Consider the following 19,400-nt stretch of genomic DNA (forward strand, 5'->3'; position numbering starts at 1 on the left):
ATAAGCATTTCAAACTCAATATGTCTAAAATTGAACTTATTATCTTTTCCCCAGAACATACCCCTAATTTAAACTTCCCATTTCCAATAAGGGCACCACCATCTTTTTTCAGTCACTCAGATTCACAACTTTGGTGTTACCTTCAATACCTCATTCTTATGCATTCCACACATCAACTCCATTGCTAGACTGTAAGCTCACTGAGGGCAGGAATAGTTTTTGCTTTGGGGTTTGTACCCCTAGCAATGAACACAGTGTCTGGCCCATACATAGTAGCAATTTAATAAGTATGTATTGAATGACTGAGTGATTGTAAATTAGGGGGTTGGAGTAGATGGTGACTAAGGTTCCTTCCAGTTCTACAGTTGTATAATTCTTAACTAGCCCTGCCCTAGATGCTTTTGGCTCTGGTCATCAGTAGATGTAATAAACTGAACAGAGGGATGCATTTGATTGTGATTTGGAGCTCAGAGCATCAGCCTGTCTCAGTCTCATTCTAGGATTTCACGTTCCTTCACCTATTTCCTTCCTTCACCTTTACTTCAGTTTCTCCTTCTAGAGCATCAACAATACTTACCTGTAATCTAGTGGAAAAGATGGGGTAAAGAAAAGGCTCTTTTTAAGGGACTTAAATTACAGGAAGGTTTTTTTTTCCCTTTAAAAAATATTTACCTGGAAAAGAAGCAAAACCAAATGTAGATGAATTTCAGACCTGGAAAAGATCACAGAACAAAAGTGTTTTCTGCTAATTTGTTGTTTGTTAATTCATCCTCTTTTATTTTGTCAAATGATAATGGTTTTATGTGATATTATATTTATTTTGATTTCATTTAATTATTTGTGTTTGTTCACGTCTATTATGTATTTACTGAGTGCTTACCATATGCAAAGCATTGTGCTTAACGCTGTGTGGGCAATGCCAACAATGAACATGAAAACAGCATCAAAGGCAGCTGAGGTTAAACTAATTAGAATGAAAAATCATAGTTCTGGAGAAAAGAGGATGAAACACATATCACTCCTACCAGGAGAAAGGGGACAGGACTACAGGTACAGAATACTACATACACTGTCAGGTGTGGCTGCTCTGTTAAGTGCCTAAGCTGTTCTTTGTTTAAAGGAAGGCAAGATGGGTGTAAGGGGTATAACAGGAAATAACTGTGACATAGATGTATCTATATCTATATCTATGGCATCAATAAAACAACAAAGAGCTATAGGAAAGAATATATTTCTCTGACCTCAAGGAATCTGGAATTTAGGAAGGAGGAGCTAGATAAGGATAACTATGATACAAAGCATTGTGCCATCCTCTGCTATGTCAACTCTTTTCAAATGTGCTATAGCTCAAAGAAAAGCAGAGTGAGATGATAGGAAAGATAAGCATACTTAGAAAAAATATGCTTTTAAAATATGAGGTCTTGCCAATCTTTATAGAATTCCTACTACTTTGAGTGTTATATCTATTGTCAATTATGTAGTCAGCAAGCATTATTTTAGCACTTACTCTGTGCCAGGCACTGAGCTAAACACTGGAGAATGAGAAAAGAAGGCAAAAATCACCCCTGACCTCAAGGAGCTTCCATTCTAATGGGAAGACAATTTGTAAATAACAAGCTGCGGCACAAGATCTTAACAGAGTAGGTAGAAGGTAATCCCAGAGGGAAAGAAAAAAGAAGGCAGGGGCAGTAGAAAAGGCCTACATTTGGAAATATCTATCTCCAGATTTGCGGCAGGCTAATGGTTTTTGTGGCCATAACAGTCTATTAAATTGTAGACAAATTTCAATCTTTTTTTTTCTTTTCTTCTTCTTCTTTTTTTTTTTTGTGAGGCAATTGGGGTTAAGTGACTTGCCCAGGGTCACACAGCTAGTAAGTGTCAATTATCTGAGGTCAGATTTGAACTCAGGTACTCCTGAATCCAGAGCCAGTGCTTTATCCACTGCACCACCTAGCTGCCCCAAATTTCAGTCTTTATGGATGGAATTAATATCTAATTTGAGAAAATCAAAGTCTACTGACTGGCTATATAACCTTGTACAAGTCACTTACCTCCTTGAACCTCATTTTCTTCATCTCTAAAACAAAGGCACTGGACACAAGATGGTCTCATTTAGATGTAAGAGTCTATGATGTGATATATATATATATATATATACATTTGTATATATGTGTGTGTATGTGTGTTTATATATATGCATATGTACATACAGAGACATAGTTTGGCATGGTGGATAGAGAGCTAGGCTTGAAGTCAGAAAACCTAAGGTTCAAATCTTACCTCTGACAAACATGGGCTGTGTGCCCTCGAGCAAGTCACAGAAAAGCTACAGAAAAGGGACTGGTTTACAATGGTGGAAGGAGTTCCTTCACCAGGGAATCCACTTTACCAGTGAAGTTGTAGGTCCACTCTGAAGCCCTATGAATACAGAGACTTAATTCCAGCAAGCCTACTGTATTTCCAAAGTATTTTAGGAGTAGTGTCCAAATATCTTGTTATGGGGAAAGGTGAGGCAGAGAGCAGACTTGGAGTGTAGCCATAGAAGGAGGAATAATAATGATATAGCTAGTATTTGTATAGTACTTTAAGGTTTGCAAGGCACTTTATAAATATTATTTCATTTTATCCTCATAATAACCCTGCAATGGAGGTGCTTGCTGTGCCCATTTTATAGATAAGGAAACTAAGGTAGGCAAAGGTTGAGTGATTTACCCAAGGCCACAACACTAGTAAGTTTCTGGGGAGGGATTTGAACTCAGGTCTTCCTGACTCCAGGTCCAGTGATCAATCTCCAATGAGCACCTTGCTACCACTAAAGAAGAGACCTGACTGTGAAAGTAAATAGTGTTTTAGAGGCATTAAATGCATACCAGTTGGGCAATTCACATTTATAGTTCCCCAAGCATCTCCATTCTGAAGGAACTCAGCAACCTGATGAGATTTTTGCTATTGCAGAATACAGTGCCAACTCTAATGTCTCCCTGCCATATGTGAAGTGTGTCTGAGTTACAGCTGATGTGCATTCATTTCCTTGCCTGTTGGCTTTTAAACAGATTCAATAGATGATACCACTGTGTATATGCCAATGCACTGTAAGCGGTGCTGAAAGGAGAGTGATGCTTTTGGACTTCAGCAGAGGAGGCTGCTTGGGAAGACTGATTATTGGATGTATAAGTAGAGGGGAGGGACCTGGGTATAGAGTCACAGACACAGCCTCATAACAACTCAAATCCATAAATATGTGCCATTATGATGATGAGAATAATTCACATTTATAGAATCTAAGGGTTCACAGAATGTTTTATTTAAATGCCTACTGTGTGCAAAATGCCACCTGTGTCTTTCTTGACTTTCCCTGAGTTGTTACTTCTCTCCCCTCCCCCATTACTCACTATTTATTTTGCTTTTTTGTGTGTATTTGTGTATGTGTATATGTGTTGTTTCCTCCTGGTAGAAATAAACCCCATGAAGGCAAAAGCAGTTTTTGACACAAAGTAGGTGTTCAGTCAGTGTTTGTTGAATTAAATTGAATTGATTGAAGGTAGACATTAGAGGGGATACAAACTTTATTAAGACAATTCTTGTCATTGAGAAACTTATTATTTTATAATTTTATCATAATTATAATAAAAAGATAAGACACTCACATAAATAACTATAATGCAAGTATGAGAAGCTAAAAGAATTTGGGGGGAGGGGGCGGGTAAGGAAGCCTTCATAGAGAAGATGGCATTTGAAATGGATGTTGGGTGATAAGTAGAAAATTTTGGCAGACTGAGATAGGAATGTAGGGAACAGGGAATTTCAAGAAATAGACCAAAGTTATAGAAGCAGAAGAGGATAGGATGTGATCATCGGACAGCAATACTTTATTTTGGTTGGACCACAGAATAATGTGGGATAAGACTGTAAAGGCAGGTTTAAATAAGATTGAGCAGGTCCAAAAATGTGGAGCTGAGAGCTTGTGGTTTTTTCTATGGGCAATCTAGCCTAAGGAACTGCCGTCAGTCTAGGACACAGGTTGGGGTAATTTGTCAAATGGCCACTGGAGGGAAGCAGGGAGCCAGAGACAATATCTCCACCTACATAACACCCAGAGTTTAATGTCTTGTGTCTTGTCATTATTGTAGACTCCACTGATCCTCAACATGAACATATTTCCTTGATGTGTATAAGATTATTCAACAATAACCAGGACAATATAGTCTAATTGGATCTTCTCTTTTTCCTTCCTGTCCTTCCTCTCTTCCTTATATTGTGATATAGTACATTATAATATCATGTGACACAATCAGCATTTATTAAGTGTCTACTCTGTACCTGGAAGTGTGTTGGGTTCTGAGGACACAAATGCAAAAAAAATGAAAAACAACCCTTACTCTCAAGAATCTCTCATAATAACCATTATATTATTTATGGATCAATCAATAAACATTTATTAAGCACCCACTGAGTCAGGCACTGTGCTCATTGCTGGGGATAAAAGAATGGATATAAATAAAAGAATTAAAAAGAATGGGTAAAAACAAAAACAATCCATTCCCTGCCCCTGAGGAGCTCATAATCTAATAGGGCAAACAACAAACAAACAATTGTATACAAAAAAGCAATATGCTGGATAAATTGGAAATAATAGAGGGAAGACACTAGAATTAGTATACAAGAAGGAATTTTAACTGGGACTTGAAGGAAGTCAAAGAGATGGAGATGAGGAGGGAAAGAATGGCAACCACCAGGAACAGCCGGTGAAAACTCCAGGAGTGAGGAGATGGTTTCTTGTGTGAGGAACAGCAAGAAAGTCAGTGTCATTGAACAACAGAGTATATGGGGGTGGAGGTAGGGGTATAAGGTGTAAAGATACTGGAAAAGGGGGGAGGGGCAGCTTATGAAACAGTATCTAGTGAATTGAGAACATGCTTTGGAGCCAGGTATTCCAACCTCTGCATATAATGTCTATGTAAACCCAGGTGAGCATTTAACTTTTCAATGCCATGGCAACTCTCTAAGACTAGAAGTTGCAAAGATATCATCCTGCATTGGCAGAGGGAATTTCCTCATCCACAACTTAACTAGGCCAATTAAATCATAGATCTCGTCCCTATCTCCAATTTTATATCATATACTATAATGATAAGAGGAAGAGTAAGAAAAAGATGAGGGAAGTCTTTATATAGCATTTCAAAATTTAGAAAATATTTTATCTACAATAAACCTATGTGGTAATTAATAAAAGTATTTTGATGACTTGAAAACTGCCTGTTCATATCCTTTGACCATTTATCAGTTGGGGAATGGGTCTTATTCTTGTTGATTTGATTTCAGTTCTTGTTTGTTTAATTTCAGTTCATACATATACATATATATATATATATATATAATTTTATTTTTATTTTCAGTTTCAAATTATCTCCCTCCCTTCACCCCAATCATTGAAAAGGCAAGAAATTCAATACCAATTATAAATATGAAGTCATGCAAAACATATTTCTACATTAGCTTTGATCTAAAAAAAGCAAGAAAAATTAAGAAAAGAAAAAATATTTTAATCTGAGTTCATCACTTCTCTATCTGGAGGTGGATAGCATTTTATATCATGAGTTCTTTTGAGTCATGGAGGATCTTGTATTGATCACTTACTAAATTTTTCACAATTGATTATCTTTACAATATTGCTGTTACCGTGTAGATTGTTCTCATTCTGCTTATATCACTATGCTTATATCAATTCATATAAGGCTCCACAGGCTTTTTTTCTCTTTATTATTTCTTCTACCACAATAGTATTTCATCACATTCATATACCATACTTTTTCAGCCATTCCCCAATTGGTTGACATTCCCTCAGTTTCCAATTCTTTGCCACTGTGAAAAGAGCTGTTATAAATATGAGCACTTTTCCTTTTTCTCTGATCTCCCAAGTCAGTACTTAAAAGCAGTATTACTATGTTCCCTCTTTGTTTTAGAAATAAGATCTTTATCAGAGAAACTTGTTGGAAAGATTTTTTTCAGTTTCCTGCTTTTCTTCTCATTTTAAATGCATTATTTTTGTTTGTGCAACACCTTTTTTAATTTATGTAAGAAAAAATCTACTTTACCTTCTATGAACTTTTCTATCTCTTGTTTGATCATGAACTCATCTACTATCTATAACTCTGACAGTTAATTTCTTCCTTGCTCCACTAATTTGCTTCTGATATCAGCCTTTCTGGCTAGACATTTCTATCATGATATTTTGCCATCACTCAAAATTCAATAGGTCTCAAAGCCAATTCATTCTCTCACAGATAAGTTCTTCCTTTAGCCTTCCCTATTTCTATCTCTGTGCTTTTAGTAAGTCACCCAGACTCAAAACCTGGCGGTCTTCCTCCTTTTTCTCCTCCTCCTACACTGGTTAGCTACAAAGTCCCATTAATTCTTTCTTCCTAATGTCTCAAATATGTCCTCTCCATTCCTAGTGACACCATAAACCTAAAATTCGACAATAATCACCTCCAGTCTTCCCTCCTGAAATCCATCCTCCATAGTACTGTCAGATTACTCTTCCTCAAACACTTATTTCTATGTTCTGACCTAGGGCAAAGGATACTGTGCTTAAACATGTAAAGAGGACACTTAATTATCAGTCAGCATATTTGATATGATTTCTAACTTGGTCTGATGTTCCTTACCTTCCTGGCTGTGTTTTGAGACTGACTCCAATATTTAAGAATCATGTGACAATCAGCAAATTACTTAACTACTCTGAACCTCAGTTTCTTCATCTATAAAATGGAGAAAAGGATATCTGCACTCCTTCCCTCATATGGTTGTTTTAAGTATATGTGGTGTCATTCAAAGTTCTCTGCAATCTGTTTCCAACTTCCAGCCTTATATTAAATTGCTAAACTATGTGTTCTCTACATTCTAGCCATCCCCCATTCTCATATTGCCCTCTATCTCCAACTGTGAAATGAATTCCTTCCTTCCTTCAAAGCCCAACTTATGTGCTGCCTCCTCCATAAAACCTACCCCATTAAGAACCTTACTGAAGTTTTGGCACACCACTATATTCTTGTACTTTATAATATTGACCAGAGTCAATATGTAATTGTGGGGGTGAGGTGGGGCAGGACAATGAGGGTTAAGTGACTTACCCAGGGTCACACAGCTAGTAAGTGTCAAGTGTCTGAGGTCAGATTTGAACTCAGGTTCTCTTGAATCCAGAGCTGGTGCTTTATCCACTGTGCTACCTAGCTGTCCAAAAATTATTTTTAAAAAGCATTATCACCTTTACCTTCCAATCAGGATTTCAAGGGTGCTCTTTCTAGGTCTAACCTGAGTCCATAATATTTAAAAGCATCTTTCTCAGGCTCTGCAAGATAAGAAGAGATAAGCAACAATTTCTCTCTCTCTCTCTCTCTCTCTCTCTCTCTCTCTCTCTCTCTCGTCACTTGCACCTTCTCTGGCTTAGCAGAATTGAACCGAGCTATATTATATCCAAGTGGTCAATAAAGTCTGACCAGTAGATGTGTTCCTGTCTGTGTCCTGGCATAATTCCTTCATAAAGGGTCTTTCTCTGTTTCATTTAGTATTTCATGGGTGCCAGGCAGTTCTCAGGCTGACTATCCCTCATTTTTGCTACATGACAGGCTCACCTTTCCTGGCCATACATACTTGGTCATACAGTGGGACATGGATAATACTAATATGTGGTTTTCTACGCCAATAGGCTACCCTCAGGGATCTTTCACTATGGTTTCTGTTTGTGCTTTGACCACTAGTCTAGTTGATAGCATGTTACAGTCTAAATCAGGAAGGCCTGGATTTAGATCCTCCTTCTGATACAATCCCGGTGACCATGGTCGAATCACTTAATTTCTCTGAGCTTCAGTGTCCTTATCTGTTTTTTTTTAAAAAAAAAGGAAAGTAATCACCATAGAACGAACCTATGTCATAGGTTCATTGTTAGTCTTAAAGGAGATAATACATATAAAGCACTATATGATGTCAATTATCATTCCATATCAATAATTAAATAAGTGGATGATAATTATAGAGTGAGATTTTGCTCTGGAACATCCCACTCCATTACGACCAAGGAGTTGGTGCTGAAAGTTCCTTTGATCTTAAGGAGCCCAGTATACCAGTAAGGCATAATTTTCCCTCTACAAGCTCTATGCCAGACACCACACAGAGATCAGTAAGTACAACAGAGAAAGTAAAATAGCAGCAAAAGCACCCAGTAATTCACAGGAAGAGGAACAGTGAGCATGTCCATGACCCCCCGTGCTTGTCCTGAAATAAGCAGGGTACATGGTGTTGAACATAATGAACTAGGGATTTTAATGCAAGGGAGTGACTTCTAGGGGATCCCTGAAACTGGGAGGGGTGTGGTTCATGACTGGGAAATGGCAATGGAAGGGTATAATTTATTCAGAAGCCAGTGATAGACTGGTCTCCATTATTCCCATTAGTCGAGGTGAACAGAATGGCTTGTTTTCCCCACTGATTTACTTCCTTCACCTTAGGCTTTAAACAAACACCCATCAAAAATCTGCTGTTTGCAGAGTATTGTAATTCTGGGTGAGATACCAAGTTTAGCCAGGTAAAATCTCAGTCTTACCTCAGAGCTAGTAGTCTGGTTGGGGGATAAGACATCAACATACGTGACATGATACAGTCAGCCAGTCAGACAACTAGCATTTACACAATTACATTTAAAAAGTACAAAACCAAGTATTATGTAAGGTCTGAGGGTGAAGGTCATTGCTAACTGGATGAGGGAAGACTTTGTGAAAGAGGTGGCATATGGGCTTTAAGGGGATGAAGGTGGGGGTGGGGTAGGAATTCAACAAGCAAAGAGGAAACAAGACCATGTTCCAGACTTAAAGAGACAGTATGAACCAAGTCATAGGCAGGAAACTGCAGTATGGGTTTTGGGGTACAGAGAAATACAGGTCAGCTGGAACACAAAGCAGATGAAAGAGAATAATATGAGATCAGGCTAGAATACGATGACCCCAGATGCATTCCTCCTTTACCCGATAGTGAGAGGTATGTTTGCCAGTTGCTATTGCTACTAAAATTATTTTCTTAAGGCATGGGCCTGATCATGTCACTGCCCTACTCAATAAACTCCACTGGCTCCCCATTACCTCAAAGGTCAGATAAACTGTTTTTTCATGAAAAGACATTCGAAGCTTTGCTTCAACCTGCCTTTACAACCTTGATCCACATCACTGTTCTTCATACACAGACCTGCATCTCCCATCTCTGGCCATCTTTTCTCTGGTTGTCTCCCTCCTCACCTCTACCTCTTAGAATCATTAGTTTTTCCTTCAAGATTCAGTTAAAGGATCAACTTTTACATGAAGACTTTCTTGCTCCCCCAGTTTCCAATACTCCCCAATTATATTTTTCTTATTTTGTATATATTTTATACTCTTTACATGTTGCCTTTCCAGGCTAGACTAGAAATTCTTTGAGGGCAGATGTGGTTTCAGTTGTGTTTTTATGTTCTGAATAAGTAACAGTTCCTGGCACAGAATAACCACTTAAAAATGCTTGATTGGTTGATCCGCCTTCCCTTGTCTACCAGTACAATTCCATATAGGGAAGATGTAGAGACCCCAATTTTTTCCATATATATATCTATATATCTATATCTATTTATATATATATATATATATATATTTATATATATATCTATATCTATTTATATATATATATATATATATATATATATCTCTGAGAAGCAGTGGCCTGGAGAAAATATTAAATGGGCCTAAAAGCCAACTTTAGATTTTTAAGAAGTACCCCATTGTTGTTCCTCAACTTTCAGTAGCAACACAACACATGTTGGCAAGGAACCAGAGTCAACAATGCTATTTATCTGGAGCATGATACATGAACTCCTCTAGCTTCCAAGGTCAAAATTATTAGTGGTTATCTGCACTATAGGATCAGCTTGTACACACAGGAAACCTAGATTATTTGATCTACCAGTGGAACATACCTTCCTTCTTAAGCACTTTGCCCAGGCTTCCTCTTGTTTGATTAAAACCGCCCTGCTTCACCTGAGGCCTTCTTCCCTTTAGGGAATGAAGATGGTATACCCTTGTCATCTTTGGAAGGATAAGAAGAGGCAATGATTCTTTTTGTATGTTTCACCAGAAACTAAGGTGGAAGTAACTAGAAAGGAACCAGGTGTTGCACTCGCAAGATCTTGTCCTGGCTGTACCATAGATTAAACGTATGCCATTGGGCACCCTCAACAAGCTTCAGTTTTCTGAAAATAAAATTAGCCCAATGGCTAAGAAATCTCTAAGCTCCCTTCCAACTCTCCAATCCTCTGATCCCAAGCAGAGTCCCATAATTCTGATCAGAAGGCAAATTCTCATGATGAAGGTGAAACCTTTTCAGTATGAGGATTAAAGATGTTCCTAGACAATTGAGTTCAGCCAAAAGAGGAAGATCAACAACTAGGTTGATGTTGATTGCCTGTGTGGACCATGTTCTTTATCAGGCGTTGACTTAATCATACCTCCATATCACCCCCTTAAAGCCCATATGCCATTTCTTTCACAAATATGAATAAATTGGGGCAGCTAGGTGGCACAGTGAATAAAGTACCAGCCTTGAATTCAGGAGGACCTGAGTTCAAATCCTGCCTCAGACACTTGACAATTACTAGCTGTGTGACCCTGGGCAAGTCACTTAACCCTCATTGCCCCACCAAAAAGAAAATAAATAAATAAATGTAAAAGCTCCTGATTGATGTCCACGAAAAGATAAGGCTGAGAAGCAAATATTGTGGATACACAGGCCACTTGCCCTTATGTAAGAGCTCATTATGTAAGGTGAAAACTGTTGAGCTGTAATTGAGCTGAAGTTATAGAGTGTGTGTTATAACTATTTGTATTCACATCCTATCCGCCTATGAGAATGTTAACTCTACAAAAGCAAGGTCTGTGTCTTACCTTGACTTTGTTGTCTCCACACACTAGAGGCTTACATGTGTTAAATTGAATTAGAATGAATCTGGGGAATTTAACAATTATCTGGAATATCAATTGACGTTTGTCCCTCCTCCCTACATACAACATTTCTCCCAACATCAGTGAAACTCTGACACCGTCTATCACATGTAGATTCTCGTCACCTTCCCAAGGTGGCTAATGGAACATAGCTGACAACGTACTGTGTGTATACTCACTACTTCAATTGACAGGTCCCTGGCTACCCCAGTATCCACATAGCTCTGTTTACCTGAACGTGCTGATAGCAACATGGGGTTGGGAGGCCAGACAACTGCATGTCGTCCATGTTTGCAGGCCTTTCAGATTCATTTTAACCAGCTTTCACTTAAATAAAAGCACTAGGGCACTCCACATGGGCGATAGCTGTCCCTGGAACACAGCCATCAAAGAATGGTTTTATCACCCTACCACTAAATGGCAAGATGGGATCAAATGCAAAGAACATAACTCATCCCCTAAGTAGCTTGTTTGTACACAGCTACTCGTGCATTGTCTCCCCCATTAGACTCTGAACTCCTGGAGAACAAGAATTGTCTTTTACCTCTCTTTGCATCCCCAGCATTTAGCAGGGGCTTAACAAATATTTACTGATTGACTGGTCAATGCAGGAATTTCTTTTGTTTGACTGTGAATATTTACTACAGGGGTTTTGGTTTTGGTTGTTTTCCCTCCTAAATGGGAGGGGGAAATGGAAGAGAGAAAAAAAGATATTTTTATTCATTGAAAACAATTAACTTTTTAAAAGAGAAATCCAATGGGTGGGAATATTCACCATAACCACCCTCTGACTACATACATTTCTGACTCTCTTGGCTGTCTAATGCATTGAATCCTAGTATCATGCCCAGGGTAGTGTCTTCACAGAGTGTTGTTACAATGAGGAAGACATCCTTGATCTCCCTCCTCTCTGACTGGGCCGTGGTGGGTGGATGCAGCCCTTGGGTTCCATCTCCATATGGCTATCCCTGGACATCATGATTCAGTCCCTGTGGGGCAGATAACAGGGCAGTGCTGAAGAGAGCAACCTCAATAATTCAGGACAAGCTGACATTTTGTGGCTCTAGCAGGGAGACAGGATGAGGTTCCTCATTCAGGAGGCAGTGATGCATGAAGATGTCATGGTAGCAAACAAGAAGTGGGGGCCATTAAGCCTCTGCATTAAGGGAGAGAGATTGGGGAAAAACAATTAAGAGCTGTGAGGGAAACAAGTGAATCAGCCAAAAGACTTTTTACTCTAATTGAGCCAAAGACTTTGTCCTTTTTAAATATGGGCTTGCAGGGACACAGACTGCATTTTTTTTTAAAGAAGGCTCTTCTCAAACAGTGGCAAAGAGAAGAAAGGTATTTGTATTTAGACCCCCCTCATGGGGTCTGGACTTGTCCAGTACTTCACCTTACCTTAGATTCCTATCTACCCAGGAAGGACTGATTATCCAATAAAATCTAGCCAAAGTCCTTGAGTCCAAATGCTGAAATTTTACATTTCTAGGCCAACTTATTTAGTTGAGCAGGATGCATGTTCCCATCACCGCTGTGAGATTATGATTTTATATTTCTCATATTATATTCAGATGCCTTTTAGATCTATCACTAGGGTAAAATGTGTGAATACCCTGCAAGACCTTGGCAGAATGGAAATAAGCAAAGTTTATGATATCCTCCCCTCTCCTCCGCATTGTCCCCTTTCCTCCCTCCCTTCTGGTATATCACTTCTCCTGCTCTCCTCTTGGACCAGGGGTTTTAAATGTGTGAATAGAATTCAAGGCCGTGAACTTGGAGAGGAAAAAAATTGACATCTTTATTTTCAGTAACTTTTGGTTTTCTTTGAAATCCTGTGTATTTTGTTGTGTGCATTTAAAAACATCCATAGAAGGGTCTGGGGGCATCTCCAGTTTGCCAGAGGGGCTATGGCACCATAAAAGGTTAAGGACTCCTTGGTACCTAGACCCTATCCTATAGTATCTTCCTTCAAGATCTTGCTCTCAATTGTCAATAAGTCCTCCATAAAGTGTTCACTGATAACTAATTCAGTTATTGTAATCCCAAACATGTGATCTAATTGCATTACCTTGATATTTGCATTTCACCTGGGTACTGCTAAAGACAGGAAAGCTTTCAAGAACCAAAAACTAAAGTTGCAAGGTAGCTCACTAAGCCACAGAGAGGAAGAGTAGATGGATCATTAGAGTTAGGGAATCTAGATCCAAGTCCAAGCTTTGCCACTAATTAGCTATATGACCCTGGGCAAGTCATTGAACCTCTCTAGGCCTCAGTTTCCTTCATTTGTTGTTGTTGTTGTTGTTTTGGGGGGGGCAATGAGGGTTAAGTGACTTTCCCAGGGTCACAGCTAGTAAGCATCAAGTGTCTGAGGTCGGATTTGAACTCAGGTCCCCATGAATCCAGGGCTGGTGCTTTATCTACTGTACCACCTAGCTGCCCCCCAGTTTCCTTCATGTGTAAAATGAGCATATCCTTCTAGTTCTAAATCTATGATCCTATGCTTGGATTGATATTTTGTTCAAAGGTTCATGCCCAGAGGCCTCTCAAATCATAATATCCAGTGGGTGGTGGGTGGAAGCAGGTCCTAGCACCAGACCCTTGCTGGTTCATTAGGCATATTCCCCTCCTGGGATCTTATCAAAACCTCAACTGGGAGGCAGATAACCTGTATGGATGGGAAAGAACACTCAAAGACCTGTGTTCAAATCCTAGATTCTGTCCTTAGCTGGGTGACGACGGGAAGTGAGTTTCAATCTTATTATCTATAAAATGGGAGTCATTCTTGTGTGAAAAGTGCTCTAAGAAATGTGGAGTAACATGTATGTACAAACACACATGTATGAGCAGTCACATATTGCACAAGTGGCTGCTGCTGGTTCAGTATTCTACAAGACCCCAAATTAACTATGGTGTTTCTCTTTCTCCTTTTTGTTTGCTTTTCTCCAGGAACGAGTGGAATATCTCTTTCTCATCATTTTTACAGTGGAAGCATTTTTAAAAGTAATAGCATATGGACTTCTCTTTCACCCCAATGCTTACCTCCGCAACGGCTGGAATTTACTAGATTTTATAATTGTGGTAGTAGGGTGAGTATCCCACCTTCAATATGCTTATGCACACACGCATGCGCACGCACACACACACCATACACTTGTTTTCCCCTTTCTCTCTCCCTTCTCCTGTTTCTTTCTGACTGATCTGCCATTGCATTGGGTTTCTGAATAAAATAAGAGGACTCAATAGAAACCACCTGTTGCTTGGAGGAAGAGAGAGGAGGGGTTGGTTAAATTTCAAGAATACAGCAGAGAGGGATTGGCTGGTCTTGTTCCATAAAAGAAGAAATTATGTTTCCTAGGATATTCTGTCTGTAGGATTTAAGCATAAAAATGAGTGTCCTTTCATGAAATCTAGTGATCTTGTAACTGAGAGGATATTATTTATCTCTTCTCTCTGGCACCTTCCTCCCTTGTTCCCAGCAGACTCTTCCCAACTTCTAGAATTCATTTGCACACAACTTTTACTCACTAAAGAGGCTTAGAGACACAATGAAAAGAATATTTGGCCTAGATGAGTCAGGAGACGACTTTGGATGCCATCCCTGACTCTTAGTGGTTCTCTGATACACATGAGTTCCTTCTCTGTAAAACGGGGGTGATAATACTCATACTGTAGAACTCATAAGGTTGTTGTGAGGAAAGTGCTTTGTGAACCATAAAGTGTTAAACAAATAGGAGTTATTATATTCTTGTCAGTCCACATTCCTGTACACATGTACTAACATGTGGAAACCTATAGTGTCAATCATGAGCTGTTTTTGTGTGTCCATTTGAAGCTTGTGCACAGTTATCCAATTCACTTTCAAATTACACACATAAATGGTTTCCCCAAAACCAGGATTTTTTTTTGGTATTATTGTCTCATGGACCTTTTTGGTAGTCTAGTGATACCCATGGACTCTTCGGAATAATGTTTTAAAATGCAGAAGACAAAATATATAAGATTACAAAGGAAATCAGTTATATTGAAATAGTTTTCTAATATTCGTAGACCCCTAGATAAAAGCTCCTACCTTAAGGTGATATTTGCTCTGTGGTTCTAATGGGGACAATGGTCTAGAAGCAGTTGAGGAAAGAGGGGATCAAAGGGTTGAGAATAATAATAACTAACATTGATATAGCCCTTTAAGGTTTGTGTATCATAATGTTCCTTTGATATTTGCTGTATTGTACTGTACTGTAATAGGATCTCCTCTTTATAGATAAGGAAACAGCCTCAGATAAATTAAGTAGTGGCTTGCTAGAGATCCTAAAACCCAGAGAATCAGAGGCAGGATTCAAATCCAGTTCTCCATCCCCACTGCCAACAACAAAAAAAGGAAAATGTTAATAAATGTAGACCAAACACATGTTCCCCAATATGCCCTGTCCCATTTCAGTACAGATTGTTAAAGAAAACCCACCATATGCTTTAAGAAAATATACCAAATGAGTGTACTACATTAGTGTGTCTGTCTTCCCACAGTTCCTCTGAGATTTACTATTTTTGTCTTTTGTCATATATGGCAATCTGATGGATATGAGGTGAAACCTCAAAGTTGTTTTTATTTGCATTCTTCTTATTCTTCATTATTTGGAGCATATTTTATTGTGCATTATAGCTTTTATTCCTTTTGAAAATGGCCTATTCATTTCCTTTGACAACTTACATAATAGGGATTGGCTCTTATTCTTATATATCTATTTCAATTCCCTATATATTTTGCATGTCTTAGTTTTATCAAGGCATATTTGTTACAGTGATTTTTCCCTATTAACAGCTTCTAATTCTAGCTTCATTGATTTTGTTCATGCAAAACCTTTCCTATTTTACATTGAAAGTATTCATTTGGGGGTAGCTAGGGAGCACAGTGGATAAAGCACCGGCCCTGGAGTCAGGAGTACCTGAGTTCAAATCCGGCTTCAGACACTTGACACTTACTAGCTGTGTGACCCTGGGCAAGTCACTTAACCCCCATTGCCCTGCAAAAAAAAAAGAAAGAAAGAAAGTATTCATTTTACTTTCTATTGTCATCTCCATCCTAATCCTACTAAGGATTCTCCCTGTAAATAATCATGCAAAAAATCTCTTACCATTCTCTCTCTCTCTCTCTCTCTCTCTCTCTCTCTCTCTCTCTCTCTCTCTCTCTCTCTCTCTCTCTCCTTCTCTTTCCCTCTCCATAATATCACCTTTTAGATTTAAGACAAATAGCCATTTTGGAACTGATTGTGGTATATGGTCCAAGAGATTGGTCTAAACCTAATTTCTGCTAATCTGCTTTCCACTTTCTGCAGGACTTTTTGTCAAATAGGGGGTCCTTATTCCAGTAATTAGTATCTTTGGGTTTATCAAACATTAAGCCACTGTGTTCATTTATTTCTGAGTCTTGCTTATCTAATCTGTCCCATTGATCAACTTCTGTATTTTAACCAGTTTCAAACATTTTATTGCTGTTTTATCATAGAGTTTGAGAGCTGGTGATGCTAGTCCCCTTTATTTCTTTTTTTTTTTTCATATTTCCCTTGAGGTTCTTGATCTTCTTTCCCCTAGATGAATTTTGATATTGGTAATTTGCTTTGCAAAGAATCCTTCAACATTCTGCTTTCAGACCTTAAAATTAGAAGCCCAGAGCTTGAGTTCGGGATATACAGATTACTTTTGTATAATATTTTAAGGCATATAAAGTGCTTTCTTTACAATTATCCTCTAAGACAGGTTCTGACACTAGTCACGTGATGCTGAACAATTCACTTAAATCTCTCTGGCTCCGTTTTTTTCACCTATAGAACAGGAGTAAAAATATTTGCCCTGCCTACTTCATTGGACTGTTGAGAGGAAAATACTTCATATACCTTAAAGTGCTATATAAATGTGAGCTATCATTATTTTTAGATTATTTATTAAATCTATGACTTCATCAATTTAGAGAATACCCAGGAAAGGAAAACTATCCCTAACAAGACAGGTTGGCACCTTCTCTGCAACTTAATGTCTTAGAGAGCTGATTATACTAGAACATTGAGACATTAAATGATCCTTGCCCAGGGAGAATATATGTGTTTGTATTCAAAATATATATTAATATATGTGTATGTACATATATATTCAAAATATATATGTGGATATATAGGTATATACATATATTTTCAAAATATATATGAATATATATTCAGAAATGGGACTTAAAGAGGGTGAAGTCAAGATAGTAGCAAATTTCCCCCAAAACTTCTATAAAACAACAGAAAATACCAAATTGACTTCTAAGAAGAAAAGCCAACAAAAAGTCACAGTGAGTCATTCCAGCCCAAATCAGCTTAGGAAGATAGAAAGAGAAGCCTTTGGACACTGGGATGAAAGTTGGCCAGGAGAGTGGCAACTACAGTAGCAGAGAGAGCACTAGAAGCATCCAATACACAGGGATGGTAAGGAAACTGAACACCTGGTCAGAAAAAGATTCCAGGAGACCCCCTGCACTAGGACTGGGTGCGGGATCAAGTGACATTAGGCAGCTCTATAGCCTATTACCCAGTTCCAGGTTGCAGTTCCAGGGCAGAGAGGAGCAGTTCCAGTACTGAAGGTGCAGGGGTCTTGCCTGGGTTAAGGACCAGAGCACAGACCAGTAGAGAATTCTCTTCAGATCATGCCACCTTGAAAACACTGAAAATCTATAGGCTCTCCTATCAAACTACAAGCTCCAGCCATCTCCCTCAGAAGTGAGCAGACCCCAATTCTAACAGAAAGTCTGAAGTCAAGAAAAAGGCTGGGAAAATGAGCAAACCAAAGGGGAAGAAAAGAAACTGACCACGAAAAACTGCTATGGTGACAGCAAAGGTCAAGATACAAACTCAGAAGACAATGACTTGAAAATATCTACAATAAAGCCTCAAATGAAAAAAATGCAGATTGGACACAAGCACAACAAGAATTCCTAGAAGAGCTAGGGAAAGAATTTTTTAAAGCAAAAATCAATGAGTGGTAGAAGTAAAGTTAGGAAAAGAAATGAGAGCTATGCAAGAAATTATAGAAAGAAAATTAACAGTTTGGTAAAAGAGTCACAAAAAATACTCAAGAAAATAATGCCTTAACAATTAGAACTGGTCAAGTGGAAGCTAATTACTCCATGAGACATCACAAAACAATAAAACAAAGTCAATAGACTGAAAAAAATAATTTCCAAGTCAGGATGTCACTGGAACTTTCTCCAAGGTACTTTTGTGCCATCATCGGAAAATGAAGATCAATGTGGGGAGCACAACCTCTTAGGACTTCTCAGTTTCATTTGTATCTGTCCATGCTTTTTTTGACTACCTGACTTTCCTTACAGAGCATATGCCAATTTACATCATTTTGAAGAGAGCTCCTTTTTTCTGGTCATTTGGATGGGAATAAAGTTTGATTTCTGTTTCCTACCATTGCTAAGGAATGCCTTTGACTGACTACATACCAGACCTGTCCCAGTCAAACAAGAACGCCTTTATGTGTTCCTTCAACTAACATCCATTAAATACTAATCATGTACAAGGCACAAATAGATAATCATGGGACTCTTCTGTGAAGGAGATTATAATCTAATGGGGGTAGAAAGGTTGTGAAATACAAATAATTATGATACAAATAGTACCAAAGTGCTATTAAAAATGAAAGTGCAAGATCAAGTACTTCTGACAGCTAGGTGGTGCAATGGACAGAGCACTGGGCATAGAAGACTCATTTTGATGAGTTCAGATCTAGCCTTAGTTACTTACCAGCTGTGTGACTCTGGGCAAGTCACTTAACCCTGTTTGCCAAGAAAACCTCAATTGGGGTCATGCAGAACCAGATACAACTCAAAAATTACTGAAGATCACTTTCACCTTAGGAGACAAGAAACACTTAATAGAGGAAGCAGCATTTAAAGAAGGAAGGAAGAAACTTCAATAGGTGGAGACGAAGTAAGACACCAGAGTCTTAAAGCTTCTGTGATTTCTTCCAATTTGTGTATGAGAGAGGAATCTTCAGGACAGATAAATACAGGTACAAATGATCCCATATGCTATCCGTTCAGCACCTTTCCCAAGGCTCAGTTTTCTGGCCAGCTTTTCCACAATCATAAAAAATAAATTTCAGGAGGGAGACTATCAATTGCAGTCCTTGGATGAATGGCTGCTGCTGGGGCTAATAGAAGGCCAGGGGTAACATGCAAGGGGTCATCTTTTTCTTTCCAGCTGAGTACCTTCATTTCTTTCTTTGCTGATTTAATTCAGTTAAAATTGATTGACTGCTCCCACAGTGCATGACCCAATTCTATGTGACGAGAGAGAACATAGAAAAGACATCACTAAGGAACCCAGGGTAAATTTTGCCTTT

The 19,400-nt window shown here is 38.5% G+C and overlaps 1 protein-coding gene across 1 annotated transcript in view; it reads left to right on the forward strand.

Annotated features, from left to right (window-relative positions):
• The window catches only part of CACNA1C (calcium voltage-gated channel subunit alpha1 C), an 833,272-nt gene that overhangs the window by 471,755 nt on the left and 342,117 nt on the right, over positions 1-19,400 (forward strand). The window contains 1 exon segment of the mRNA XM_043967623.1: positions 13,965-14,104. Coding sequence (XP_043823558.1) covers positions 13,965-14,104 — 140 coding nt within the window.

Source organism: Dromiciops gliroides, chromosome 5 (assembly GCF_019393635.1).
Source record: "Dromiciops gliroides isolate mDroGli1 chromosome 5, mDroGli1.pri, whole genome shotgun sequence".
NCBI classification, from domain to species: domain Eukaryota; kingdom Metazoa; phylum Chordata; class Mammalia; order Microbiotheria; family Microbiotheriidae; genus Dromiciops; species Dromiciops gliroides.